This window comes from Artemia sp. Qi Xiang Cuo, chromosome 10 (assembly GCF_049724085.1).
Source record: "Artemia sp. Qi Xiang Cuo chromosome 10, ASM4972408v1, whole genome shotgun sequence".
NCBI classification, from domain to species: Eukaryota; Metazoa; Arthropoda; class Branchiopoda; order Anostraca; family Artemiidae; genus Artemia; species Artemia sp. Qi Xiang Cuo.
Window position 1 is genome coordinate 32,123,574 of NC_142803.1, and position 27,360 is coordinate 32,150,933.

General features: G+C 34.8%; 1 protein-coding gene across 3 annotated transcripts in view; it reads left to right on the forward strand.

Annotated features, from left to right (window-relative positions):
* The window catches only part of LOC148947674 (uncharacterized), a 47,877-nt gene extending 21,133 nt beyond the window's left edge, over positions 1 to 26,744 (forward strand). For all 3 annotated transcript variants that reach the window (XM_089096190.1, XM_089096191.1, XM_089096192.1), the window contains one exon: positions 24,737 to 26,744. In XM_089096190.1, the coding sequence (XP_088952316.1) occupies positions 24,752 to 26,659 (1,908 nt within the window). In that variant the 5' untranslated portion in view covers positions 24,737 to 24,751 and the 3' untranslated portion in view covers positions 26,660 to 26,744. The remainder of the gene's footprint in view (positions 1 to 24,736) is intronic.
* The last annotated feature ends 616 nt before the right edge of the window (positions 26,745 to 27,360 follow it).

Consider the following 27,360-nt stretch of genomic DNA (forward strand, 5'->3'; position numbering starts at 1 on the left):
GTGTTTGTGTTTTTTTGCTGAATCGTCGGTGTTCCAAAAAAAAAATTCAAAAACTCCTCGCGGAGAACAGTCAGACGATCAAAAAATTCTGATCAAGTTTCCGAATTCATCTTTAAAATTGTCTTCGAATCGCATATGCAAATTCTTGAGAGAATAAAGGAGTTTCAAGCGTAGCTAAATAGGAAAACAGTTGTTTTCAAACACGGGTAAAGAGCGACGTTAAAATTTGAAACAAATACAAATTGTCTTATTTTACGGGAGGTTTCCAATGCAACTATCGAACCTTTTTAAAAGGAAGTCACCTTATATCACATTGTTCTTGTCTTAGAGCATTCATTCTTGAAGCGTGGAAAAGTTGAACGTCTGCATTGGAGACGACTTAGAGTGGGCGGCAGGCCCCCTTTGTTGGTTTTCTGATCATTTTAGGTTCTGACATGTCGCTCATTATTATATTGTATTTTTTTTTTAATTTTCACTTCTGTTCTTTTATAATACTATATTAGCAATTATCCTAAAGACAAGAGGGGCTCCCACTCCCCTCACCATTTTTATGTTTAATTTTAACTTTTTTTTATAGCAAAGCTTGTACCATACAAGCTTTCATTTGGGTGCGTTTCGTTTAATCAGCACAAGAGAATTTCCCTTAGTATGAAGAAGGTCATCACCCTCAGCCCACTCTTTACGTTAAACTTCGACTTTTATCCTAATGTTAAGAGTGAATTTTCTATACTTTGTCTCAATAATAGGGTTTTGTTTAGGAGTATTTGCTTTACGCAATTAAATGGAATTCTCTTAAGCACAAAGAATGTTACACCCCCTCCGCTATTACGCCAAAGTTCAACTTTTTGTCAAATTATTAGATCACTTTTTTCCGTTAGATCACCCCATACCAATTTGAAGGGTCTTTTATATAGAAATTTTAAAATTCTGGGCCAAAAAATTTCTTTTCATGTTTTAGACTAAAGAGTGTTTAACGTAAAGAGTGTCGGGTTGAGGAAGGCACGGCACCCCCCCTCCATTTATAGTGTAATTGCTTCCCTTTTAATCTTTAATATTGATCTTTACTTTCATTTGGAAAAAAGTTATTTTTCAAAATGTAGCTTATAATGTAAGCTACACGTTATAATTGTTATTTTTCTTTTTAGTTTTTTTTATGGTCCAGTGAAAACCTCGAAGCATAATTTCTTCTTGTATGGAGAGGTTGCTCACTTCTCCACCATCTGGTGTGGTCCTATATCTCGGGACCTCGCTTGTTCTGCCATTTGGGGCACATTCCACTTGTAATAAGCACACTTCTGCCGTGTTGCGCCCCTTTGCGTCACGTGTGGCTCACTTGTGTCACGCTTTATGTGCACCACATGGTGTACACTACTTTTTAAAGTGAACAACGACTCGCTCCCATGTAAAATAATGAGAATGTCAGTTACACCCTTTGGTGTTTGTACGACAATATTTGAATTAATAAGTATAGCTCTTGAGCATGCGTAGTTGAGTTGAAATCGTGCTTTTGCAAGAAAAACTTAAAAGATAATATCAGAAAAAAAAGAATAAAAAAAAACTATGAATGGCAAACAATGTCAATCTTTTTAAGGTTGGCATATGACGTGCATTGAAGTGGGAAAACAAAAACATTTGATGGTTGATTAAAACAAAGTTGATTTAATTGTTCAAAACACGCAATCAGAATTGTTTCTTACCAAATTTAAGCCCTTTAGTTTCATTTAAATCAGCTTTTAAACCACGAACAAGAATTAGCACAAGCTGGACTTAACTTTTGTGTGAAGGAATCCTTTTTATCTTACAAGAATGAAATATACATGCATAAGTACATACGAACAGCTTAATAAATTCTCTGTCTACACTTATTAGTACCATTAAACAAGATTTGATTGCATGATTCTGACTTTGAAGATTGCTGTAATTACCTTAATCTGCACCTGCAACAAATTAAGTTCTTTCTAGATCTGTTATTGCTCTATATCAAACAGTTCGTGGTAACGAACTGTAAGTAAGGAGCGACCTGGCTCAATAGTAACCGAAACTCTAAAAAACGGAATTTTGATACCAATAGATATATCAAAAGGATTGGCTTTTTATGCTGATTTCAAATATATAAATTTCATTAGGCTAAGTTTATTCTTACCCATCAAAGGCTACGAGCCTGAGAAAATTTTCCTGATTTTGGAAAAAGGGGGAAACAGCCCCTAAAAGTCAAGTGAAAATCACATCATCAGATTTAGCGTATCAGATAACTATTCTGTACAGGTTTCAAGCTCCTATCTGCAAAAATGTGGAATTTTGTATTTTTTGCCAGAAGAAAGATCACGGACGCGTGTTTATTTTTTTATTTTTTTTTTCCAGGGGTGATCGTATCGACCCAGTGGTCCTAGAATACCGGGAGAGGGATCATTCGAACGGAAATTGAAAGTTTTAGTGTCCTTTTTAAGTGATCAAAAAATTGGAGGGCAACTAGGCCCCCTCCCCGGCTCTTTTTTCCAAAAATCGTGAGACCAAAATTTTGAGATAGCCATGTTATTCTTCATAGTTGAAAGGCCCAATAACTATGCTTTTGGGTATAAAATGACCCCCCCGCGCAGCCCCAGGGAAAGGTCTTTAAGTTATAAGATTTGCCCATTGTTTGCGCATAGTATTTGTTATTGGGATGTAGCTATACATTTTGGGGTGGGGGGAGGGACAAATTTTCTGCTGGGGGTTTTTCCACGGTAATTTTCCATCGGGAGGGAAGTTTCCAGGGAGTGATCTTATCACGGGAAATTAGGCCTATACACTGGGGGAATTTACCAGAATTCGTATACAAAATTTTTTTATGTCTTACTTTCTCTTTTCCGTCTCAATTTTATGCGCTGAGTGGTTAAGAGTCATTGTCCGGGGGTAAATTTTCACTGGGATTTAATTGTCTAGAGGATATTCCTGTGGGCAGGGGCTTTCTCCGTGAAGGTGGGGCCAGATTTCCTGTAATCATTTAAACAAATGATCAGAAATTAAATACAAAAAACAAGTTTTTTAAACTGAAATTAAGGAGCAACATTAAAACTTAAAATGAATAGAAACTATTATGCATATAAAGGGGGTTGTCCCCTCCTCAACACCTCGCTCTTTCCGCTAAAATTTGAATTTCATCCCAATTCTTTAATAATGACTCCTGAAATACAAGGGCCGTTTAATTAGAACTATAAGACGTTTTATAAAAGTACTAAAAAACTTCAGCGTGAAGAGCGAGGTGCTGAGGAGGGGGCAACCCCCTTTATATACGTAATAATTTATGTTTGTTTTAAGTTTTAATGTTGCTCCTTACTTTCAGTTGAAAAAATTGGTTTTTTTTTTATTTAATTGATATTAGGGGCATTTACAATGTAGGCCCTACTGGTCTACAAAAAAAAATGAATAAATAGAAAAGAAATAAACATCGGTTTAATTGTTTCTGCACTTTGTTTATATTGAACTGAACCTGAATTAGAAAGTGAAAATACTTCCTTCATGTCTTGTTTTTAATAATATTGTAATTTTAGTTTTCGCGAAAGTATGGTGCTTTGGTGTAAACACTGGAAACAAATTAAGTTTCTCAATGGAACTGATTTTGCTGAAGTTCAAATGCAGTCATATTTTTTCTAACATCTAAATTTTAACATTCCAGAATTAGTTTTTTTTTTTTTTTTTTTTGTCTAAGATATAAGTAATTTGGGGGCTCAAAATTGACGGAGGGTGAGGGGAATCGCAGTTAAGATGGACTACATGAAAAATATTGGAACTTTGAGGAAACATGGTGCAAAAAGTTATGTTTTTGGTATTAGGGCATACGCCCAAATGCCCCTGTCCTGTTTATATCCCACATTGTTGAAAGTTATTTTATCGTACCAATTTCGTTTAGTTTTTACAGTTATTTCATCACTAAAATCTTTTCTAAAAACATTTCCTTGCTTTGAATGTATTCCAATATGGTTATTTGGTTTGGAACGGGAGTGAATGGTGTAACTCTGTCAGCTCAGCCAGAGTCGACCCAGCTATAAATGGGTACCTGGAGAAATATGGGAAACACTGGTACTTATGATTTTCCCCCAAACAAGCATTGCATTCCCGGCCGAAAGCATCGGTACCTGCGCAATCCAGACCATTGGTCGGCATACAAAAAAGTTTAAGAAGTTTAAGCTAGATTGTTAAAATCTGTTGAATTTTGCTTTGCACAATTTGCTTTGCACAATTTGCTTTGCACAAATTATGAAGTAATGGACTGTCTCTAAGTGTAAGTAGAAAAATATTCTTTTCGTCTGATTATGCGTAAAAAATTTAGTAAACTTGTGGTTTACGGGATTTTTGCTAACTGGAAATCTTATTGATCTAGGTGAATAAAATTTCAAAATTGATCCCCTATCATGGCCTGGAAAACTGTTGTCAAGCTCTAACATTACGCCAAGCGTACAATTTTTGTCTTGCACTGAAAATTGGCTAAACTTATCAAGATAGAAAGACGAAAATTTGTGGAGAATAATTTTGAAAATGAGCATATGTTATAAAAGTCTGACAAATATAAATTGAAAATCAGAACAAGACCCCAAATTATGATCATTGTAGCAACCGTGCGCTGGGCCGAAGACTCAGGCCGCCTACCATAGCGAGCGGACGGAAGCAAGGGCGGATCCAGGATTTTTTTTCGGGGGGGGGGGGTTTACTAATTTTTGACTCACTTTTCGACTAATTTTACTGATTTTTACCTAGGTTTTACTAATTTTCGACTTATTTTTGACTCGGTCAAAAATTTGGGGGGGGGGGGCAAACCGGGTAACCCCCCCCCCCTGGATACGGCCTTGGAAGGAAGCCAAAGGTTGTGGTGAGTAGAGGGTAGTGGCGTAAACTGGTGAATCCAGCATCACTTGCTATATAAAAGTTCTCATGTTTCTTGCTTATTTTAGTTCAGCTTTGTTTTCTGTTCACACAATTAACTGCATACACAAAACCCCAGACACACTTGATTTTACATATATAGATACGTAATATACATATTCTTCTACCACGTTTGTCATGACACGTTAACACAAAAATAATTCATTTTTTCACTTAGGAGCTGACAGGGACCTCTCTTCTTTTTTTTTTTTTTAATAAAACATGCTGACATAGCATTTCTTGCCACAATCTACCTGAATTTCGGAATTAAAGTATATTAAAGAATAGGATGATGTGAAGTCAACATCATTTTTTTCTTTTGTGTTTTAACTTACATTTTAAACTCCCTAAGAGGTCTTTTTCTCATATAATTTATCAAACAAAATAACTTTGTCGTAAAAGATGATTTTCATTCAACCATCTTTTAGGCAAAAATGGAAACTGCCAATTTATTTCAGCCTCAATATACGAAATGTTAAACGATTTTTTTTCGGTTACCTTTTATATGCGACATGTAAGAACAGTATCCAAGTATTGGTCAAGCCATTCAGCAGCTTAAGATAAAAAAAAACAATAATAATAAAAGTGATGTACAGCATGTTAGAAATTAATCAAAAATTCCAAATTTCTCAAATTATTCCGTTGAAGATTTTCGGTACGAGTCAATTCTGAGTCAATTATGGTAGCCTACATTCATTATTGCTTTATATGTATAACCCGCTAGAATTTTAAACACGTTCCGTATAAGTTGTAAACAAAGATTTAAGCAACCCTGTCTGAACAACAAGATCTTGTAGGAACCGCGAAGACATCATGCAGTCTTCGGCATTCGGCCCACGGATACTCGGTAAGGGGTTAAAAATTTCTTCTCTTGAAACTGCTAAAAGAATTTCGTCAAAGAACACAGCTTCTTTGCGAATTTACTCCCTGGATTGGCTCTTTAATTAGTCGTTTAAGCTAAAATTGCAAAAGCCTCAAAAGCATTTTCAACCAAAGATAGAACATTTAAGTCAAAGATTGCAAAATAATAAATAGCAAAAATGTCCAGCTTTTGCTGGTACCTCCTTATTATGTGGGAACCTCGGCTATAGACAGTCGAATGAATATAGTTGCGGAGACTCGTACGGCAGGTAATTGTTATTTAAGTTGATTGAAGAGCGTTGTTTTTCATATAATTTACAATATTATACCTGTTGTTTTTGTGGGTTTGAGGGAGAAAAAGGTACATAGGTTAGGTTAAGTATACAATATATGCAATGCTTTACCCCCACCCCACCCCTTAATGTGTGAATATATAGCCCAAATTTGTTTATAAACTATTAAATATTCATCCTATTTTATTTCATTCTCATTAACCAAACTTGACTTTTTAGAAGTGCCCATATAATGGGAAAGTACCCTTTTGCGTTACTGTTGCAACACAGCATAACGTTGTTGTTCTGCCAAAAGGTCGTATCTGACATTTTCACACGTCCGAGATAATTGCCAAAAATTATCTGCTAAGCTATTCTCAAAGGAATAATCAGCAGGATAATTTACATCAGGAGGACGGAAGCGTTATTGAACATACGTTGCCCTGTCAATCCTCTCTTTGAAAGCAGCTCAACAGACACTTTTTGGCAATTATTTTACGAACGTTGAAATTTCAGGTACGACCTTAAGAAACGGCAGTGACATTTTAAAAGGAGAGTTATCATCTTTGCTTTATCCACATTTATTTACCTCTCCAGGTAGTCGCTAATTAATTGTCAGAGTGCGTCCGAGACAGAGGTAAATTTAGCGGAGGCAGAGGGGTCACTTGCCGCGGGCGCAAAAATTTTAGGGGCGCAAAATTTCAAATAAACAATCTAACGGTTATAAATTAAACAATAAAAATAATCGAATGAAAATAATTAAACAGTTCAGTTAAAATAATTATTAATGAATCAAAAATTTGAATAGTAAATTGAAAATAAATTATTGATTAATTAATAAATTGAAAATTATGTTGTTATTAAGTAAAAATTTTGTTAAAAATTTTGCTTGAAAATTTTGTGGGAGACACTTATAAAGATTTTGCCCCTGCCACAGGAGACACCAGAGCCGCCACTGGTCCCAGAAGGTCCAAAAATTGTGCTATTTCGATCCAGAATATATCCCCAGAAAGTCTAAACATGTTGAAAATAAACCCAAAAAATTTCGTTGACGATTTAAACTGTCCAAGCGAATTGTCGTTCTTCAAAATTTACGTGATTTTCTTGTTTAAAATCATTTAATGAAAGCATTATAACGAAAAAACAACAAAAAAAACTATGCTAGTTGATGAATATAGAAAAAAAAATGCTGACCCGTTTTCAAATTTCAGTCCTTTTATTCCTAAGACGATGAAGCGGAGCATATTGAACCAAAAGGGCTCCTAACGCGAAAGATTATGACTCATCGCGTAGGCAAAAAATGCAAACTAATCGAATTTAGTGATCCTTGCACATAAAGGAGCCACTATTTTCACTTTGCAACTATATGCCGCCACAGAATCTTAGAACCTTAGAACTTACGATTTCTTTTCCTTATTGTTTACCTATCCTCTAATGGAGTAGCCCACTCGACCAGAAATTTAAGCAATAAAGCTGGAACTGTTTGAAGCCACCGGTCCTCATGCTGCTCTTTTCTCTTGTTTATTTCCAAAGTCAGCCTCTAGATCCCCCCCTCCAAAAGAAAATCCTGAAAGTTCCTGGTGATAAGCTAGAATTGAAAAACAAAATCCTAAAATGGGAGGTGAATATGGCAAGTCCTCTAGATTCAAACCCAAGATACCTGGACAAGTATCAAAAATATTTACAAATTTTCCTACAAATGTCGCAGACGCTACCAACGGCCACTCTTGTACCCGGTGCAGAATCTTGATTAGCTCCCCTCCCACCCATCTCCAAAAAATTTTCTGGCCAAATTTTAACAAAATTTTCATTTATCAACAAATTTTTCTTTTATTAACAAAATTTGAATACATAATATATATATATATATATATATATATATATATATATATATATATATATATATATATATATATATATATATATATATATATATATATATATATATATATATATATATATATATATATATATATATATATATATATATATATATATATATATATATATATATATATATATATATATATATATATATATATATATATATATATATATATATATATATATATATATATATATATATATATATATATATATATATATGTGTGTGTGTGTGTGTGTGTGTGTGTGTGTGTGTGTGTGTGTGTGTGTGTGTGTGTGTGTGTGTGTGTGTGTGTGTGTGTGTGTGTGTGTGTGTGTGTGTGTGTGTGTGTATATATATATATATATATATATATATATATATATATATATATATATATATATATATATATATATATATATATATATATATATATATATATATATATATATATATATATATATATATATATATATATATATATATATATATATATATATATATGTATATATATACATAAAGAAAGAAAAAGGAGCAAAAATGGGGTTTTTATAGGCAAAATGAATATACTGAAAAAACAAAGCGAATATTTCGAAAGGACAAACGCCTCTTCTTCAGCGCGAAACGAAAAGATGTATCAATAAAAGCCAAAAATTAAAAGAATTAAAACCAACTACCTAACAACCATAAAAGCGAGTTATTCGCCAATATCCGCGATTTGCACAAAATCCAAAAAAAAACATGAACTGCCATCGATGGATACTAGCGAACAACTTGCGGTATTAGTAGGAGCTCAAATTTCATTAAACGGCTTTTGAATACAAAGATTGCCATACTTATTGAAAAAGCAAGACTCGCTAATCTAATCTGGCATAAACAATGTTAGCCAATGAAAGCCAAATTATCTTTAAAAAATAATCTGAATACTTATGCTAAACTAAGCACAAATACATGCATTATTCTTAAAACAGGATCAAAACATAATAATTTTTAGGGGGGTCAGTAATTGGGGATGGCAGAACTGTATCAAGGGGTGGTGCTTTCCAGGTTTATACTCTCCCCCGAATTATTCGTCGAATCATAAATTATCCATGAATTACAAATAAAAACCCTACGTCTCTTAAAAAAAAAACTAAAAAATAGTTCTCCGACTCGTGAATTTTTCTTTAAAATTGTCGGCAAACAAAAATCTTATTTCAGACCGTTCGACAAAGTCCACGGATGGTAAACTCCATCTTCTTCTCTCTTTTGTTGCCTCCGAACAAAATTACTGGGTATAGCCCTGGGGATGGGTTTGAAAATAGTAAAAATGGGAGAATTTTACGATAAAATTAGAAAATAATACTAGCAGTCTTAAAATTTGAATCTTGTCCTCAAAGTTTTCTCCTCCTATATACATTTCTGACTCAAACACGAAAAAAAAGAAGATTGGAAAAAGCTTCAAATTTATTTTGTCCCTAAGCGCTGATGAGGATTTATGTAGTTGGAAAAGGGAAATACACATAACAAGGGTTGATTTCGTACTGTTGAGTTTTGCTAGCGTTTCTTGGTTCAAAAACAAGATAGAATTTTTTTATCCCTCGCTTAAAATAGACAGTCAGTATTTATTAGACGCACGCGAGTAACAATATGTTGAAGGAGATACCTTTCTATTCTCTACTATATTATTGTCAGATTTAATTAGTTACTAAGGATCCCTCTCAGCAGGTCACTTTCCTTTTTGTCCCTTGTTTTATTTGAAAAGTAAGATAGTACAACATATTTCTTAGAAGCTTGGGTGTTACCAAACATCTGCAAAACGTGGCTCATTTAGCCATCCTTTAATAGACAGAGACATTTGCTTGTATAGCAAACAATCCCCCCAAAAAAGCATGCCAAAATGGCTCAAAGTTTAAACGTATACAGCCGAAGGCCAAGATTTAGTCAAAAACATTAAGGTGGGGGGAAGGGGTCCAAAAAGAGAAAAACTATTATTTTGCCATTGCTTAGCCTAAAAGTATCTATTTTTGTCATTTTCTTTTACTTTTGGGGCGTGGGATCTTGACCCAACCCTCAAATCTTATTGCAGGCTGCATCAGTCAGTATTCTTTGAGTTTTCTAGTATAACGATTGCGATCAAACGTGTATTCAAGAGCTTATTCTAAATTTGAAACAGAAAAACGGAGAGGAAACAAACCCATACCTATGGGTAATGCTTTTGTCTACGAAAGGCTTCTACCGAAGATTTGTCCATTTTAGTTCCATAACATTTTATGAAGCTATTTTCTGCAACCAAAGCCGTATCCAGGGGGAAAGGGGTTAGGGGATTTGACCCACCCCCCAACCAAAATGTTTGTACGACCTGTAAAAACGTAACAAAAATGAATATAAACAGATTCTTTATGTGTTTTTTGAAGTTTTTCTTTTTTGAAAAAAAAAACTGAAAAAATCGTTTTGTAAACCCCCCCCCTAAAAAATCCTGGACACGGCCCTATCGGCAAAATGTTGCTTATATTTTGTCATCTTCATGGTTCGCTGGCTGACAAAATCCTCGTTTTTTCACCCTTTTTGATTTTATTTTTCATTTTGTTACTTTCTCTCCTCTCTCAGTTTCATTTGTCATGTATAGCCAGTGTGGTCTAAGAATGTATTTGCGTCAAGCTTACGGGGAGCATTGGACCAATATTGTTTTAGATTTTTTAAATTGTGTTAAGAAACATGCAAATATTATCTGTCAGTTTAATTTCTTAGAAACTTGAAAAAGACATCGAATTCTTCCACCTTCTTTACGTTTCAACCTACATTTGGGCACACAATTTGAGGGCCCATTTATTCAGAGAATGAGTTTCAAAACTTTAACACATATTTTAAAAGACCATAGATCCAGAAGATACGTCCTTAGTATGAACCAAAATTTAGCAATAAATAGAGATACTGGAGATATTTCATTAAGCCCAATTTACGACAGTTTAATCTTGAAGGACTCAATCAATATTTTCACCCGAAAAAACTTAAAAAAACCTATTTGCATATCTAATGAAAACCGAAATTGTAGACCAGCTAAAACTATTGCAAGACGAAATATCTTTGCCAAATCATCTCGGCAAATTTATTTTCACTGATTCCTGTCCGATTTTTATTCAGTGCCTTTTCTGTCTTTGTATGGTAAACTTCGAAAGGTTAGATTTTCGTTTTTTTTTGTTTTTTTTCTTTTTTGTTTATAAATTAGGACGAATTGGTAGAGGTCCTTGTCGAAATAATTGATTATATTTTGTCATCTTCATGGTTCGCTGGCTGACAAAATCCTCGTTTTTTCACCCTTTTTGATTTTATTTTTCATTTTGTTACTTTCTCTCCTCTCTCAGTTTCATTTGATATATATATATATATATATATATATATATATATATATATATATATATATATATATATATATATATATATATATATATATATATATATATATATATATATATATATATATATATATATATGATTTGTTTAATAAGAATTAATTCGGTAAGGTATCGCATCCCTCCAATGGTTTCGAGTTTACTTAAATGGAGTGTTTTTGGTTCATTCATAAAATATCCGATGTATGCTTGCTTCATAAAGCTCTATTTTTTGAAAACATAAAAAAAAACTTGATATCGTCCATTTAATTTGATTGGGCGAACCGACTTTTTATTTTTATTTTTCTGTACTCAGACCAAATTGAGTTTATTTAATTCTCATAATTTTCTATGATATCAAAAGCAAGGTCTTGAAGCTTTCCAATGCAAACATATCTTAATTTCAGTATTTAATTGAGGAAAAATCCATGAAAATCACAAAATCGGAAAATACTTTAGGCCCGCTGAACTCAAAGAAGAAAAAAATTATTGTGAATTTTATTGTGAAAAAAATTATTGTTAGGTTAATAACTATCTGAAGTACAGAGGAAACAGTCAAAAACGTAAAAAGATTTGTTACAAGTAAAGGGAATTGCAAAGAAAAACAAAACAAAGGGAAAAAACCACAAATTTATAATGTATTTATTGAGGAACTCTTATCGATAAAATAATAGGTACATTTTTTAAAATAAGATCATAAATTTAATTGATATATAGGTTTTTACTTCATCTTTATTTATTGACAAATCTAAATATGTGCTGTTTTTATTTTTATTACCTCTCTTTCCCATTATGTGAGAACTTGGTCGTCAAACAGTCCGTGGTAACGAACTGTAAGTAAGGAGCGACTCGGCGCAATAGTAACCGAAACTCTAAAAAACGGAATTTTAATGTCAGTAGATACATCAAAAGAATCAGCTTATTATGCTGACTCCAAATATATAAGATTCATCAAGTTTAGTGTTACCCGTCAAAAGTTACGAGCCTGAGAAAGTTTGCCGGATTTTGAAATAGGGGTAAGTACCCCCTCAAATTATATGAATCTTAATGAAAATCACACTATCAGATTAAGCGTACCAGAGAACCCTCTTGTAGAAGTTCCAAGCTCCTATCTGCAGAAATGTGGAATTTTGGTATTTTTGCCAGAAGACAGACCACGCGTGTTTATTATTATTTTTTTTTTTCCAGGGGTGATTTTATCGAAATAATTGTCTTAGAAGATCGAGAGAGGGTGCGCTTGAACGGAAATTAAAAATTCTATTTCCCTTTTTAAATGACCAAAAAGATTGGAGGGCAACTTGGCCCCCTCTCACGCCCCTTTTCCCCCCAAAATTATGTAATCAAATATGTTCAATATAGTTGAAAGATAAAAAAATCATGTCTATACGTGTAAAATAACCACCACCCCACCCCCCACAGTCCGTGGGGAGAGGCCTCTAAGTTGTGAAATTCGCTCATTGTTTACGTATAGTATTTATTATTGGGAAGTACACAGACATTTTTTTTGGGGGGGGGGCTGTGCTTTGGTCACATTTCTATAGGGAGAATCTTCCCTGCGGAGGGAAATCTCTGGGGGGTGAATATAATATTCCAGGGGAAATGTTACACTGGGGGGATTTGACAGAATTACTAAACGAAACACTCTTTAATTGTCTTACTTTCTCTTTGCCAAATTTTTCATGTGGAGATGTTCTGGGGGAATTATCCAGGGGCTTTTAGTCCGTGTGTTTTGATTTCCAGGAAATAATTTCCACGGAAGGGGGTATTTATGGAGTGATCGAGAAACCGATTAGGGATTAAAGTCTTATTCAAATGAAAGAATTCTAAGGAGAATTGTTCATGGTGAATCGTCCGCAATCAATTTTACAGGGAGGGGGATTCTCAGCGAGGATGGAACTGTCTGGAGGGAGTTTGAAAGGGGGGGGGTGTAACTTACGTTGCATGGAATTTCCACGGAGGAGTTTACTGTGAGGGGGAGGGGTGTATTTCATAGAGGTTGAGGCAGATTCACCGGCATTATTTGAAAAACGAACAGGAATTATTCCATTTATGAAGGTGTTGCTCCCTCCTCAATACCTTGCTCCTTACGCTAAAGTTTGACTGTTTGTCCCAATTTTTTAAGAGCGCCTACTGAAACACTGGGGCCTCTTAATTAGGAAGCTTTTTTTTAAAGAACTAACAGCTTTAGCGTAAAGAGCAAGGTATTGAAGATGATGCAATCTTCCAAAATTAATATTCAAATTTTGTTTTAATTTTTCGTGCACTGTTAGCCAAATTCGAAACTGCATTAGTTGAAAAACGCTCAGAAATTAAATAAAAAAATAACTGAAAGTAAGGAGCGACATTAATATGAAAGGGGCTGTCCCCTCCTCAACGCCTCGCTCTTTACACTAAAGTTTTTATTGTTTTAAAAAGTAGAGTTGTGACAAAGAGTTAAACTTTAGCATAAAGCGTGAGGCGTTGAGGAGGGGACGGCCCCTTTCATATACGAAGTAATTTCTGTTCGTTTTAAGTTTTAATGTCGCTACCAAAAGTTTTATTTATTCTTTTATCTGTTTTTGAGATTAGGGTGGATTACATGACATAATTCTCATTACGTTCGTCACCCTTAGTCAGCTAAATTCCATTGTAAAACAAATGCTAATCTCAGTAGCGATATGCCAAAGCAATGACAAAATTGAATAGTTTATTTTAATTTATGCTCATGTTAATTTACTGGTTTTGAACAGTGTTCGCTTTCTTCAAATGGTGTAACTAACGTTTTTAATATATTTGTTGCATAGATAACTCCTTTCTTATAGTATTTGATAGATAAAATATTTCCAACAGAAATTTTCTGATTTTAAGTCTCAAGGCACGAGGGTACCCAGAGGCAAAAAAGAACTAAAAAACAAATACGACATGACTTCATGGAACAACTCATTACACAAATAAGAAGTCCAATACAGATAAAATTTAGGTTTTTTTTTCCCATGAATAATTATTAAAAGTAGAGAGAGGATGGAGAGCAAGTAGAAGTAATATGCATTTGAAGGCAAGTTAAACTGAGCGAGGGAATACCATTTGTCCTCTAGCGCAGAAAAATGGTTAGTAACCTTGTCCTTGTTAAAGCAATTTTCCTCCCCTTTAATGCATGCTTTGACAAGTAGACTGATAAAGCTTTTGCCCCTCATCCCTCCTGTAGGCTACATTTACATGCCTTTTGGTGCTGAGCAAATCGCTTGTCACGGAAGTCACAGGGACAGTAAGTCACATTATTAACTTTTGGTGAATGTGCTGAATGCAAACTCCCTTTGTTTACAGCCCTTTCTCCCAAACTGACTTATAGCAGTAGCTCCATGTAGTATTTACTCTCCTATCTAACTTTGAACTAACGCCCCCCCCTCTAGCTGAAATTTAGTTTCTTCAAAAATCTTGTAAAAACTAAGATAAGCCTGCATAATTCAAGCATCCACAGAAATGGGTCAGTTTTTTTTAGTATATCTTTGCATTTATGGGACTATATGGCTCATTTTGCAGTTTCACTATCATTTTCCCTTCATTTGGGAACATTGGCTCCGAATCCCCCCCCCCCCCACACGCTTTTGCCCAAATTACGCCACTGACTTGGGAGCCTCCAACCGCCAATTTTTGTTGTTGTCCGATAAACAAGTTCTAGCACATAGATACTTGGTTTAAAAACCACTATAATTACTGCACTTTAAAAAGTCAAAGATTCCTTGATTTCCCTTGATCGTCTCTTAGGACCAAGTTCAGCTTGTGTGCCACAGCAGCCTGTGCTATACAGTAATGAGCGTTCCAGCCTTTTCCAGTAAAAAAAACAAACAAACATGGGACACAACGTGTCTCGCACCATTCTTCTTGGATCTTCCTTCGCGCGTGCGCAATAACGATTATATATACCTGTGTTATGCTTTCATACGCTATTAGGAAACTAATCAATAGTTCAGTACCCTGAACACCGTCCCTTTATGGCGCTGTGATTAATCCTATTTCTGAAATAAATTTTCATGAGTGTATATGTTACCGTGAATGTTAGAGATAGGTGAATGTAGACATTTACCGGTGAACGTCCGAAATACCTTTTTTCTCCTTGAATTTAGTCAGCACTGCCGTTCAACTTCTTCAGTTTTATGCAAGGCTTGATGGTGAAGGTTAGGTTAGATTTTTAACCCATTTCTGTGTTTTATAACCTTATTCAATCTAACTTAAATTTAACTTTACCGTCAAAGCCTACATAAGACTGAAAAAGCTGATTTGCAACGCTATTGGAATCCAAGCAGAGAAAAGGGAATTTCGGACATTCACCTGTATTTAGGCAGTACTTCGCTCATAACCGACCCTCCATCATGACACTGAGCAACACATTGACCGAATTTAATCAGCTCATTAAGCACTATCGTTAATTTAACTTTTCGATGTGGGAAACTCCCAACTTGTTTTTCCAATATTGAGTAACTGGCTATTATTAATCATGTGACACCTAAAAACGAAGTTTTAGTAAAAAGTTACAACTTAGCTTAGTAACATCAAGGCGGTTTTATGAAAGGTACGGAGATACAAGCGCTAGCTTTACGATGAGCGAAAAACAAAATACAAATGGAAATCGGCTTGGAACTCGACGTAAATGGCAACTGGACAAGTGATATTTTTGGTAATCAAACCCTAAACTTTGCAGGCAATTTCTAATAAAATTATTCGAAAAATTGAAGCGCAACTGGAATTCTAAGACCTACCTCACAATAGCAGTAATGAAACACGTTTAACCTACTGTTAAAATCCATCAAAGAATTGTCAAACAGAAAGCTACTCTGTTCGTTTGCTAAATGATATAGTTCAGTGCTAAATCAAGATGTGAACGGGGTTTCAAGAGGAAGAAAGACATCTGGGCAGTGGAGAAAGGGGGCAGCGAAGCCACATTATTCTATAGACTATATACGTCAGGAGTACCCTCCCAAGAAAAAATAAATAAATGTACACATAAAAATATAGGTAAGATAATAAACGTAAACAATTCTTCCAACAGACGAAACTTTTACTAACAAGATATGTAACTTAGGTTGTGAAAGATAGTGGAAACTGAACTGACTAATATGTTATTGGCGTTGAGAAGTTTAGATTTTGGTTTGAGTCCTCTGACTTTTTTTCAAGGTCGCCAAAGGACCTTTGTAATTATTTTTGTTTGAATCTAGCTGGCAGTGAAACAAGGGTGCCGGCAGAAAATTTTCCAGGGGCGGCAGACGCCAAAATAGCAGCAGTGGTTGGGTGACAGTTTAGGCGGTTTAGGGCACCAAACTACGACTTAACCCCCGAGGAGGACTAATTTGCAATCAATTTAAAATTATGAGAAGCTAATTGATTTGAAAGTATCAATAACTATATTTTAGGCTTCCAAGTTGCAAAAGAAGCAATGCCACACGGTGGTAGTGCTGTATTCAACCAAGTTGTTTCCCTTTATCTGTAATGAAATTAGGCTACGTTTGGTGATCTGCAATTGCGTATTAGCTATAATGAGGGGGGGTGTGTGAGTCATTGTTTAGGTGGGTAGGGTAGATTCCTACAAAAGTACATTTTATTGGACAAACTGCTTACTCTGCATGAGGCTTCAGATAAACGTTGAAAGAGGAAGGGGGAGGTGTAGGAATTAATTAGAATGTTTCTCTATAAAGCTAATATGTTACATTCCCATATCTACCAGCACAGAGGTGGAAAAGGCGAGGCAGGTCATCATCAGCACCGCCATGAAATTTTCTTGAGGATGGCAAATACTGCTAGGAACTTAGCTTTCAGTAATTTTAAATGGTAATATTTGTCCGTTTCTATTTATTTGAAGTACTTCCATGTATTTAAAAAAAAATATATGCAATGTTTTGATCGATATGGAAAACCTATTGTAGAGGTTGTGATGGCTTCAGTTATGTAGAAGATCAAAAGTCTCACAGAATTTCCATCCGTCCAAACAATAATACTCCTTTTCATCCAACCAAACTTCTTTATTAGTAATATTAACAAGGACTTTTCACCAAAATTACTATTCATCACCAATTTTTTAAGTATATTCTAATTTTATCCAAAATTGAAATTGAAAATTTAAACGTAGGACGGTACTAATCAACGTACAATTATTGATTTACAGATTTTAAAAGCAATTGACCAGGGATGTAAGGGACCGGTACCTCGAATTAAATGAACTTTCTTGTGTTCTAATAACTGCACTAATTACTAATAAACAAATATATATTTAGGATCACCATAAAAACCTGATTCTTTGACTTAATTAAATAAAAAAAAAACAAGTTTTTTTAACTGAAAGTAAGGAGCGACATTAAAACTTAAAAGGAACAGAAATTAATCCATATATGAAAGTGGCTGTCCCCTCTTCAACTCCTCGCTCTTTACGCTAAAGTTTTTTATTGTTTAAAAAAATAAAGTTGTGAGACAGAGTCAAACTTTAGTGCAAAGAGCGAGGCATTGAGCAGGGGACAAATTTAAACGTAGGACGGTACTAATCAACGTATAATTATTGATTTACACATTTTAAAAGCAATTGACCAGGGATGTAAGGGAACGGTATCTCAAATTATTTCTTGGTTAGGCCTGGGTATGATTTGGAAAAAAAAAACAATTAGAAATTAAATAAAAAGAAGAGCTTTTCAGCTGAAAGCAAGAAACAGATTTGAAACCTATTTAAACAGATTATTCTTTCTATGAAGGGGGCTGTCTCTTCCTTAGATCCTTACTCTTTACTTTGAAGTTTGGCTTTTTTCCAAGTTTCTAAAGAAAATTTGCAATTGGAAAAAAAAATTCAAAGCACTAAAAGACTTTTTTTTAATGAGCAAGGTGTCGAGAAGGGGGTAGTCCCCCTTATATACAGAGTATTTATATTTGTTTTAAGTTTTTAACTTGATGCTTACTTTGATTGAAAAACCTGTTGTATTTGTTTAATTACATTTGATGACACTGTAAAATTTTACGAATACAATACTTTTGGTACCGCAGAAATAACGATCAGTATTTCAATTATCTCTGTTTGGATTATGATGGGTAATCAAACAGTTCTTTTCTTTTTAACCAGGGGTGATCCTATAGACCCAGTGGGCCTAGAACTTCGTGAGATGGCTCATTCTAACGAAAATGAAGTTCTAGTGCCCTTTTTAAGTGCCCAAAAAATTGGGGGGGGGGCAACTAGGCCCCCTCCCATGCCACTTTTTTCCCAAAATCGTCCGATCAAAATTTTTAGATATATTTTTTGTTCAGCATAGTTGAAAGGCTTAATAACTATGTCTTTGGAGATAAAATGATCCCCTACAGCCCCTGGGGGACATGTTATAAAATATGCCCATTGTTTTATTTCTTATTAGGAAGTATACATTCATTTTCCGGGGTAGGGAAGGGAGGATGAATTTTCTGCTGGTAGAATTTTTAATGGAGAGGATAGTTTCCAGGGGGTGAAATTTTCAGAGGAAATTTTACACTGGGTGAATTTACCTGAATTCATATACAAAATTTGTTTATATGTCTTGCTTTCTCTTTACCGATTCAATTTTACGCGTGGAGATGTTAAGGAAAATTGGTCAACTTTCGCTAGAATTGAATTGTCCCGAGGATATTTCTATGGGGAGGGGGATTTTTCCGTGGAGGTGGAGCCAGGTATCCTGGCGTTATTTAAAAAACGATCAGAAAAAACGATTTTTTTCAACTGAAAGTAAGGAGCAACATTAAAATTTAAATCGAACAGATATTAGTAAATAGATGAGGGTGGTTACCCCCTTCTCAAAACCCCGCTCTTAACGATTAATTTCAAATTTTGGCCCTTTTCTTTAAAACGACTCCTGAAACACAAGGGTCGTTTAATTAGAACAATAAGTAACTTTTTTTTAGTGCTAAAAAATTGTAGTAGGATGAGTGAGGTGTTGAGGAGGGGTGCAACCCCCGTCATATACGTAATATTTTTTATTTTTTTTAATTTTTACTGCCGCTTCTTACTTTCATTTGAAAAAAAAATGTTTTTTTTTTATTTAATGAAGCTTAGAGAGAAACAATTTTCTAAAGGCAATGGAAAAAGTATGTCAATTAAAGTAAAACTATATAAAAATGAAAAAAAAACTAAGTAATTACAAAAAAATAGGCTACTTACAAAAACTAAGATATAAACTCCCAGCATTTAGTTCTGTTGAGCAATGCCGAAGCGTTGGACGGATATTTTTTAACAATATCGACAGTTTTGAACTTGGCTATCAAATCAAAATTTTTAATTTAATTTTGAATACCAAAGGCCAGTATATTTGACACCTTTTATACTTCATAACTGTAAAAAATTAAATCCTTTTCAAAGTGACAACTAAATAAATACCATCACTCCTGGAAAAAAATGATAATAAAACACAATAACGTATCCGTTCAGGAGGAAAATACAGAAATTCCCATCATTCCGTTCAGGGGAAATATTTCTGATTATAGTGGCTTCATATATCAGTATTCAGTTCATGGGTAGTCTTGCAATGCAAGAAAAAGTTGACAGCATATTCTTACCGAAATTGCCCCTTATTAAGTTGTTTTCCTTGTGTTTTCTATAATTATATGAACTTTCTTGTGTTCTAATAACTGCAATAATTACTAATAAACAAATATATATTTAGGATCACCATAAAAAGCTGATTCTTTGACTGAATTAAATAAAAAAAAACAATTTTTTTTTAACTGAAAGTAAGGAGCGACATTAAAACTTAAAACGAACAGAAATTAATCCATATATGAAAGGGGTTGTCCCCTCCTCAACTCCTCGCTCTTTACGCTAAAGTTTTTTATTGTTTAAAAAAATAAAGTTGTGAGACAGAGTCAAACTTTAGTGCAAAGAGCGAGGCGTTGAGTAGGGGACAGCCCCTTTCATATGCGAAATAATTTCTGTTTGTTTTAAGTTATAATGTCGCTCCTTACTTTCAGTTAAAAAAACTTGTTTTTTAAAATTTAATTTCTGAACGTTTTTGAGTTAATGCAGCTTTGATTTTGGCTCACCGTACATGAATAATTAAAACGAAATTCGCACATTAATTTTCCTTTTTTTGGCTAAATGGCTTTCTCGAAATTATGTTCTGACGTAACTTACGAGTTAAACTTACGTAACGAATTTCTATATTCTTATTTTTTTATTACGTCTATTAGGGAGTTCACTCCCTAGTCAATACCACACTCTTCAAGCTTAGGTTTGAATTTTGTTCGAATCACAAAACCCTGAATAACGACGACTGTTTAAATATAAGAGAAAGCTCTTCTGAAAGTACTAAAAAAACTTTTTGGTAAAGAGCGAGGTACTGAGTGGGAGGCGAACCCCCTCAAATACGTAATAATTTCTGTTCGTTTTAAGTTTTGATGTTGCTTCTTACTTTCAGTTGAAAAAAACATGTTTTTTTATTTAATTTCTGATCGTTTTTTAAATAATGCTGGGAAATCCGGCGCCCCCTTCATAGAAATGTCCTTGCCCCTAAGGAAAAATCCTCCTTGGACAAATTCTTCCTCGTAACCCCTACTCCAACCCCCCCCCCCACCAGAAAAAAATTCCTCCTGAAAACGTCTGTATACTTCCCAATAACCAATCCTATGTGTAAAAAATGGGCAAAGTTTATAACTTGCAGTCCTTCCCCCAGGAGCTTTGGGTGATTAAGTCATCCTCAAAGACATATTAATTAGATTTTCGACTATGCTGAACAAAATGGCTATCTCAAAATTATGATTGGGTGACTTCGGGAAAAAATGAGCGTGGGAGGGGGCCAAGTTGCCCTCCAGTTTTTTTTGGTCACGTAAAAAGGGCACTAGAACTTTTAATTTCCGTTCGAATGAGCCCTCTCACGATATTCTAGGACTACTGGATCGATACGATCACCCCTGGGGAAATACAAAAAAATAAATAAATAAAAAAATAAATAAACACGCATCCGTGATCTTTCTTCTGGCAAAAAAAAAAAACAACAAATTTCCACATTTTTGCAGATAGGAGCTTGAAACTGCTTAACTGGGTAAACCGCTAAACTGGGTTCTCTGATACGCTAAAGTTCTGAAGTTCATTAAAGTTCTATGACTTTTAAGGGTTGTTTTCCCCTTTTTTCGAAAATTAGGCAAATTTTCTCAGGCAAGAAACTTTTGATGGGTAAGACTAAACTTGATAAAACTTATATATTTGAAATCAGCATAAAAATCTGATTCTTTTGATGTAACTATTAGTATCAAAATTCCGTTTTTTAGAGTTTCGGTTACTATTGAGCCGGGTCGCTCCTTACTTACAGTTCGCTACCACGATCTGTTTGATGTTATCAATACTTAGGCTCTTATAGGTTCGTTATTGACAAGGATCGTTATTTACTTAGGCTACCATTCATTACTAAGAAGAATTTGATTTTTTTTTTTTTTTTTTTTTTTTTTTTTTTTTTTTTACTCCAACCAAATCATATAGAAAAAATGTTTGTGGAAAACTGGTTAAGGGTTACTCAGTCACAAATTAGAGTTTATATTTTCCTTATTATGGGTCAAAATCTATTGGAAGGCAGCCAACAAAGGGGCAACAAGCACATGTGTCATGGTTTTCCCCTATTCTGCTCTCTTTTCTTTGGTTTCCTTATAATTACTTAATAGTCCCAAATATCCAGGGGGACGTGGCCCCCTGCCCCCCTTTGCCGGCGCCCATGCAGTGAAACCTTTACGGGTGAGTGGGCACATTTATTTTCAAAACTACGCATGTAGATACCATTTGCCCATGAGCACCACCAGGAAATTCCCCGGGGAGGGGGAGGGCAAGTGCTCCCTTAAGCTTTCTTTTTAACAAGATTTAAATGAGAATATTTCTTAGTTTTCTATTTTATGCATTTTAAACCATATTTCATTGTCCTTGGGGATATTGTTCCCCCTGCCGGCGTCAATGCATTTTCCCCTTGTTTTGATCAATCCAGAACTGACACAATTTAGAGGGAATAGCTTAATTATCCAGATCCTAAAAAGAAGAGATAGAAGAGATTCTATTTAAATATGACTCTGCCTTTTAGTTTCCAAATTTAAAGCCAGCTTTTATTATCCTCCATACCTGAACTTTAAGAATTGCCGACTGGGACATGTGGTGACTTAACGGAATGAATAAATCTCTTGTCATACTAATGGGGCATTAAATTACGCATAACAGTAGCAAGTAATGAATGACAAAAGAATCAATCTAAGCAAATTTTTAAATCTTAATGTACACTGCTATTCTGAAAATATAAATAAATTCTCAGAATTCTTTTTTCAAGATTTAAAGTGACGTAAACGAGCTTTTGGGACCGTTGGTTGACCACCCGTGAAATAGCATTTTTATCTGGTCTCATTTTATTTCATTTTTAGATAGTCATTTCATCCAAGTGTGTCTACCCTTTTTATATGATACAAATCTAACGATTGGGATTTCATTTGTCTCGCAAAAGTTGACACTAAACCGTTTATAGTGTTAAGGTTTTATGTGAAAGTAGCCAATTATGTTCAGAATGTGCAATAAATTAATATGCAAAAATGGCATGGCCAATGATGCAAATAAAGATGTTTTCGCGGCTCGTTGACAATACATATCTGTAGTATATCTGAATACTACATATTCTGATAACATATCTGAATACTACATATCTGATGTAACATATCTGAATACTACATATTCTTATTTTTAGTAGACTCTACGTGAAGACTTGAAGCAAACATAATCGTCCCTCCATAATCATAACGCAATCATTGCAATAAACACGTTTTGAGGATTTGAAGTTATGAATGAACAGGAAAATGATAACGAATCAAAGAAGGATAAATAAAGATCTACATATCTAATGATTTCATTTATGTTACCAATTGATAAAGTAGGAGTTGTTACGACAACGGTTCATCCAATTCAAGGTCTAGTCAAAACCGGATATCTGCAGAGGCGAGGTTGCACGGAAAGTGGAACTGTCGGAACAAGCGAACTATTAACGCTATTTCACGCATAGCTGCTGCCCATGGCGTTAATGTTAATGTTCCCTGTGTCAAACTTTGATATTCCTTTTTTCTGCAGTCATACGGTTATAATCAGGGGCGTCGTTTCGGTTGCCCCCCAATAATTTGGAGAAAAAATTATTATATAGCCCATTCCTCTTGCCTTTCCGGATAAGCACCCCTCTTGCCCCCTCCCCCAATAAAAATGCTGGACCTACGCCCTTGGTTATAATGTTTCAGTACAAGAAGACAATTTTGCCATCACTTGATTGCTGATATTCTGCTTTATCCATTTGCCAAGTTATATTTTGGAATTTGCTTTTATTTTTTTATTTTGTTTTTCTTTTCTTTTTTTTTAAGGGAGTTCAAATCGTTCTATAAGAAAAAAGTCTTAACAGTACCATAATTCTGGCTTGGTGAATGGATAAATCTGAAGTTGATGAATTTAAAAATATAAGTATGTTGTCCTTTCGGTGCATGCTACAGCTGTTGGCTTGTCGCAAAATAGCTTGTTTGAAAGGGAACAGAAATCTCCAGCCTTATATGATCCACAGCATAAAAGCTTACGTTCTGGATTTAGTTTTATATTTAGCTTTACAAATAGGCTTACCAAAGGATTTTAACCAAGGGGAATATGCTCGGCTTAAAGTCATTAAATTCGCAACTCAAGCCTCGTGAAGTTATGGAGCACCGGCACCCTTATCTCAATTTATAATGGAATGTCTGTGGAATAAAGTAAATGCTCTGATGCTTCATATTATTAGTTTTCCGTAGTAGCCGTGTGTGTGAGTGCAAATAGTTTCTAGGTTTGTCTTAACGCTTGGTTATACTAATAATTTTTAGGGTAAGAGGTGATCTCAGCCAATTCATAGGTAAAATATGTTTACATAAGTTCTACATCCGGTAGTTAAAGAAAATTTAAAATTGTCGACTGGAGACATCCGACTTGGTTAATATGTATGGAACGGTTCATCGTAAATATTCCCCTTATGCATGTACACGTACACACTTGCTAAATTTCTTAAAAAAAAGTAGCTGTATTCAAATGTTTTGATTATCTGTGATTTTTAATATGACCTAACTTAGTAGAGAGTGAAAGGGTGAGTGGGAGAGGGAAGAGAGATAATAAAGCAAAGAAGTCAACATGAATATTACATTGATATAAGAAACTCTTGAATCTTGACTCATAGTGAGAAAGAAATCAACGCGTAGACAACAATTTGCAATGCTATCCATTATTTTCTAAGAAAAATTTATTCCTGAAAACGACAGGCCGAACCGTTGGAACAGTCACTTAGAACAAAAACGATTCTCACAATGTTTCTGATTGAATTTTTGCTTGCACTTATTTCTAGCTCATCCGAAATACAAACTGGTGCTAATTTAATTTCTTACAACTAGCCTATCTGATTACGTCTTGTATTTAAGTCTTAGAGTCTTTTTTAGTTATTTTTACCCTGTACATGCTCTTACTCTAAATTTTGTTTCAGGTGGTATGGTTCGCTATGGAAACTTCATCGACTCCAATATTCTCCGAAGGGGTAAGCCGAAGGCTTCAAGCAGCAGCACTATTTTGCTCTGTGGCACTCGAAACAGCCCTCCAAGTTTGTGTGGCTTACCACTACTGGCAGCGCTTACAATGGGCAGCAGTTGTTCTGTCAATTTTAATAACCTCATCCATCCTCGTCAACGTAGCCAGCATCATCTATGTTCATAGCAGCCTTGACTTTAGTGGTAGATGGTTTGGAAAGTGCATTTGCTATATTCTACACTTGCTGCTTTGTGGTATAGCGTGGCGATTTCTAAAATTAGCTTTCTTCTATGATCGGACTGATGTCAGAGAATTTGCTATTTTGAGATATGTTCAGTCTCATTTACAAACTTTACCATCCGTCTTAGTCCAAATATTTTTATTGTACGGAAGTCCATGGACCACGGAAGCTATACTATTACCTGCAGTTGTAGCAGGGATACAGCTGGCTTCAGTAAGTGTAACTGTCGTTATCGCCTCTGATATAATATCTGATATTGAGGATCCTTTATATCTTAGTGCTCAGTGCAGCACCAATAGCTCCGAAGCGAAGAAAGAGATATCTATTATTCCCCCCTACATTAACTATGGCTTCAGGACAGTGTGTTTTTTATGGTGCCGCGTTTTATCATTTGGTGTTTTCACATCTGAACTTGGATACTGGATATTTGCAGTGATAACTTTACACTGGCTTGGGATTTTTATATGGTTACTTAGAAACGAGGACACTTTCGAAATGACCAAAGGTCAAAAATTGACTAAAAGGGCGCTGCAGTCACTGTTGTTAATATTTAATTGGTCACCGAAATTAATAGATAGTGGTTCATTTCTCAATATTCTTGAACAAGAAGCTACAGTGAAAGTGTTAAATATTGCCATTTACTATGCAATCGTTGGGTCTGAAAATGCTTTTATGTTATCCCTTTGGTTTCATTTGGCCCGACAGAATAATCCTGTAGTACGATTAGCTACAGTGGCAAGTTGTGCTGGGACTTTTGCGTTTGGTCTATTGAGCCTTGCTTTAACAACTCCAGAATGCTGGATGAAACCAGAAGATTGCGGTACTTATGAAATATCAGTCGTAAAAGAAGAAAAAGCACCTTATTCAGAAATCCCAACTCATTCTTTCTGTGATTATGACAGCGTTTATAATAGTTCGTCAAATAGTAGAAACACAAACACTATAGACCCTAATATCTGTGGCTCTTCTTTTATACCCGAGGATGACTTGCCAACCTATATTGTACCTCGTTCAATTAGTCAATTTCGTGACCTGTCTCATCTTCATATCACTAATACAGCAAATCGAACTGAAAGTGTTTACAGAGATCCGAGCACATTCACAGGTAGCCTATCAAGTGTAAAACACGCAAGAATTACGCGCATACCACCTTATCGACCAACTATAAATCATATGATGCAGGAGAAAAAAACAAGGTGTCACTGCAAAATATTTGATGAAGCAGGTCACTCAGTTGGTCATAGGCTCAGCTGTCCCGATGCTTTTCAAAGACTAGATCCAAGAGTCTATGTTGGAACTCTAATGGATCATCCTCTGGATTTAGACCCTATAAGTCCTTCTACTAGCTACCCAGCAGATTCTGATAAAAGATCGTTGTCTTCTATAACGACAGATATAGAATCTGAAGTTATGTATTCCACATGGCCGCCCTCACATTATATGCCGTCAATGTGTCAGTTATTTGGGACAGCAAGGGCCCCTTGTCATCAAAATTCATTTGATTATGTGCATGCATGGCTTGTCGCATCAACTCTGCCAAGTCGGAAAGGACGACCAGATAAAAATACCCATGAAAATCACATTTACAATTGTAGACCTTCCGCTTTTCGTATTCGTAAAAACCTTGAAGTTCCCGTATAATTTACTTCGTTGAAAATTGATAAAAAGAGCTTATTTTCGTACCTGATTTACTTATTTTATATTACGAATAAATGACTAAATTGAGTTTTTGTTGTTGTTGTATTGAAAATAAAGACAGTGTGACTCCATGGGTATAGATGAGACATATATCAAGTCGTCATGGCTAAAATCAAAAGGCTCATTTCAAAATTTTTCGGAAAGGATTTGGAATGCAAGAAAGATTCCTTTAGTGTTTCCTTATCCCTTGTCGGATTTTCAATTGTAAATTTACTTCATTGTAGGTACGGAAGACCAACTGGGATTATTACAGGTTACAATACCTAACATAGTTTTAGGTACTATAAACGTAAGCCGAATTGAAGCCAAATTGTTCACCTACTAGTTGTAATTCTGAGTATTTTTCCTCTTTTAAACTTTTAACATGATTTTTCTTTTTAGCATCCAACACTAAGCTTAAAAACTTTATTTTCGCTCCTAAAAAATTATAAAAGTGCTTCCAAATTATAAAAACAACATGTTATTTCATAATACGCTGTAGAACCTTTAACACTAGCATAAAAAGACTATGCTAAGTTATGTAATCTTATAGAGCAAATTTTGCATGTAACGCAGGCAGCGGTTGGTGGGATCGAGCTCTAAATAGAATTTTATTTTACTTAAGTTTATGTTACGCTGTGGAGAATTCTATATATTAGCAACAA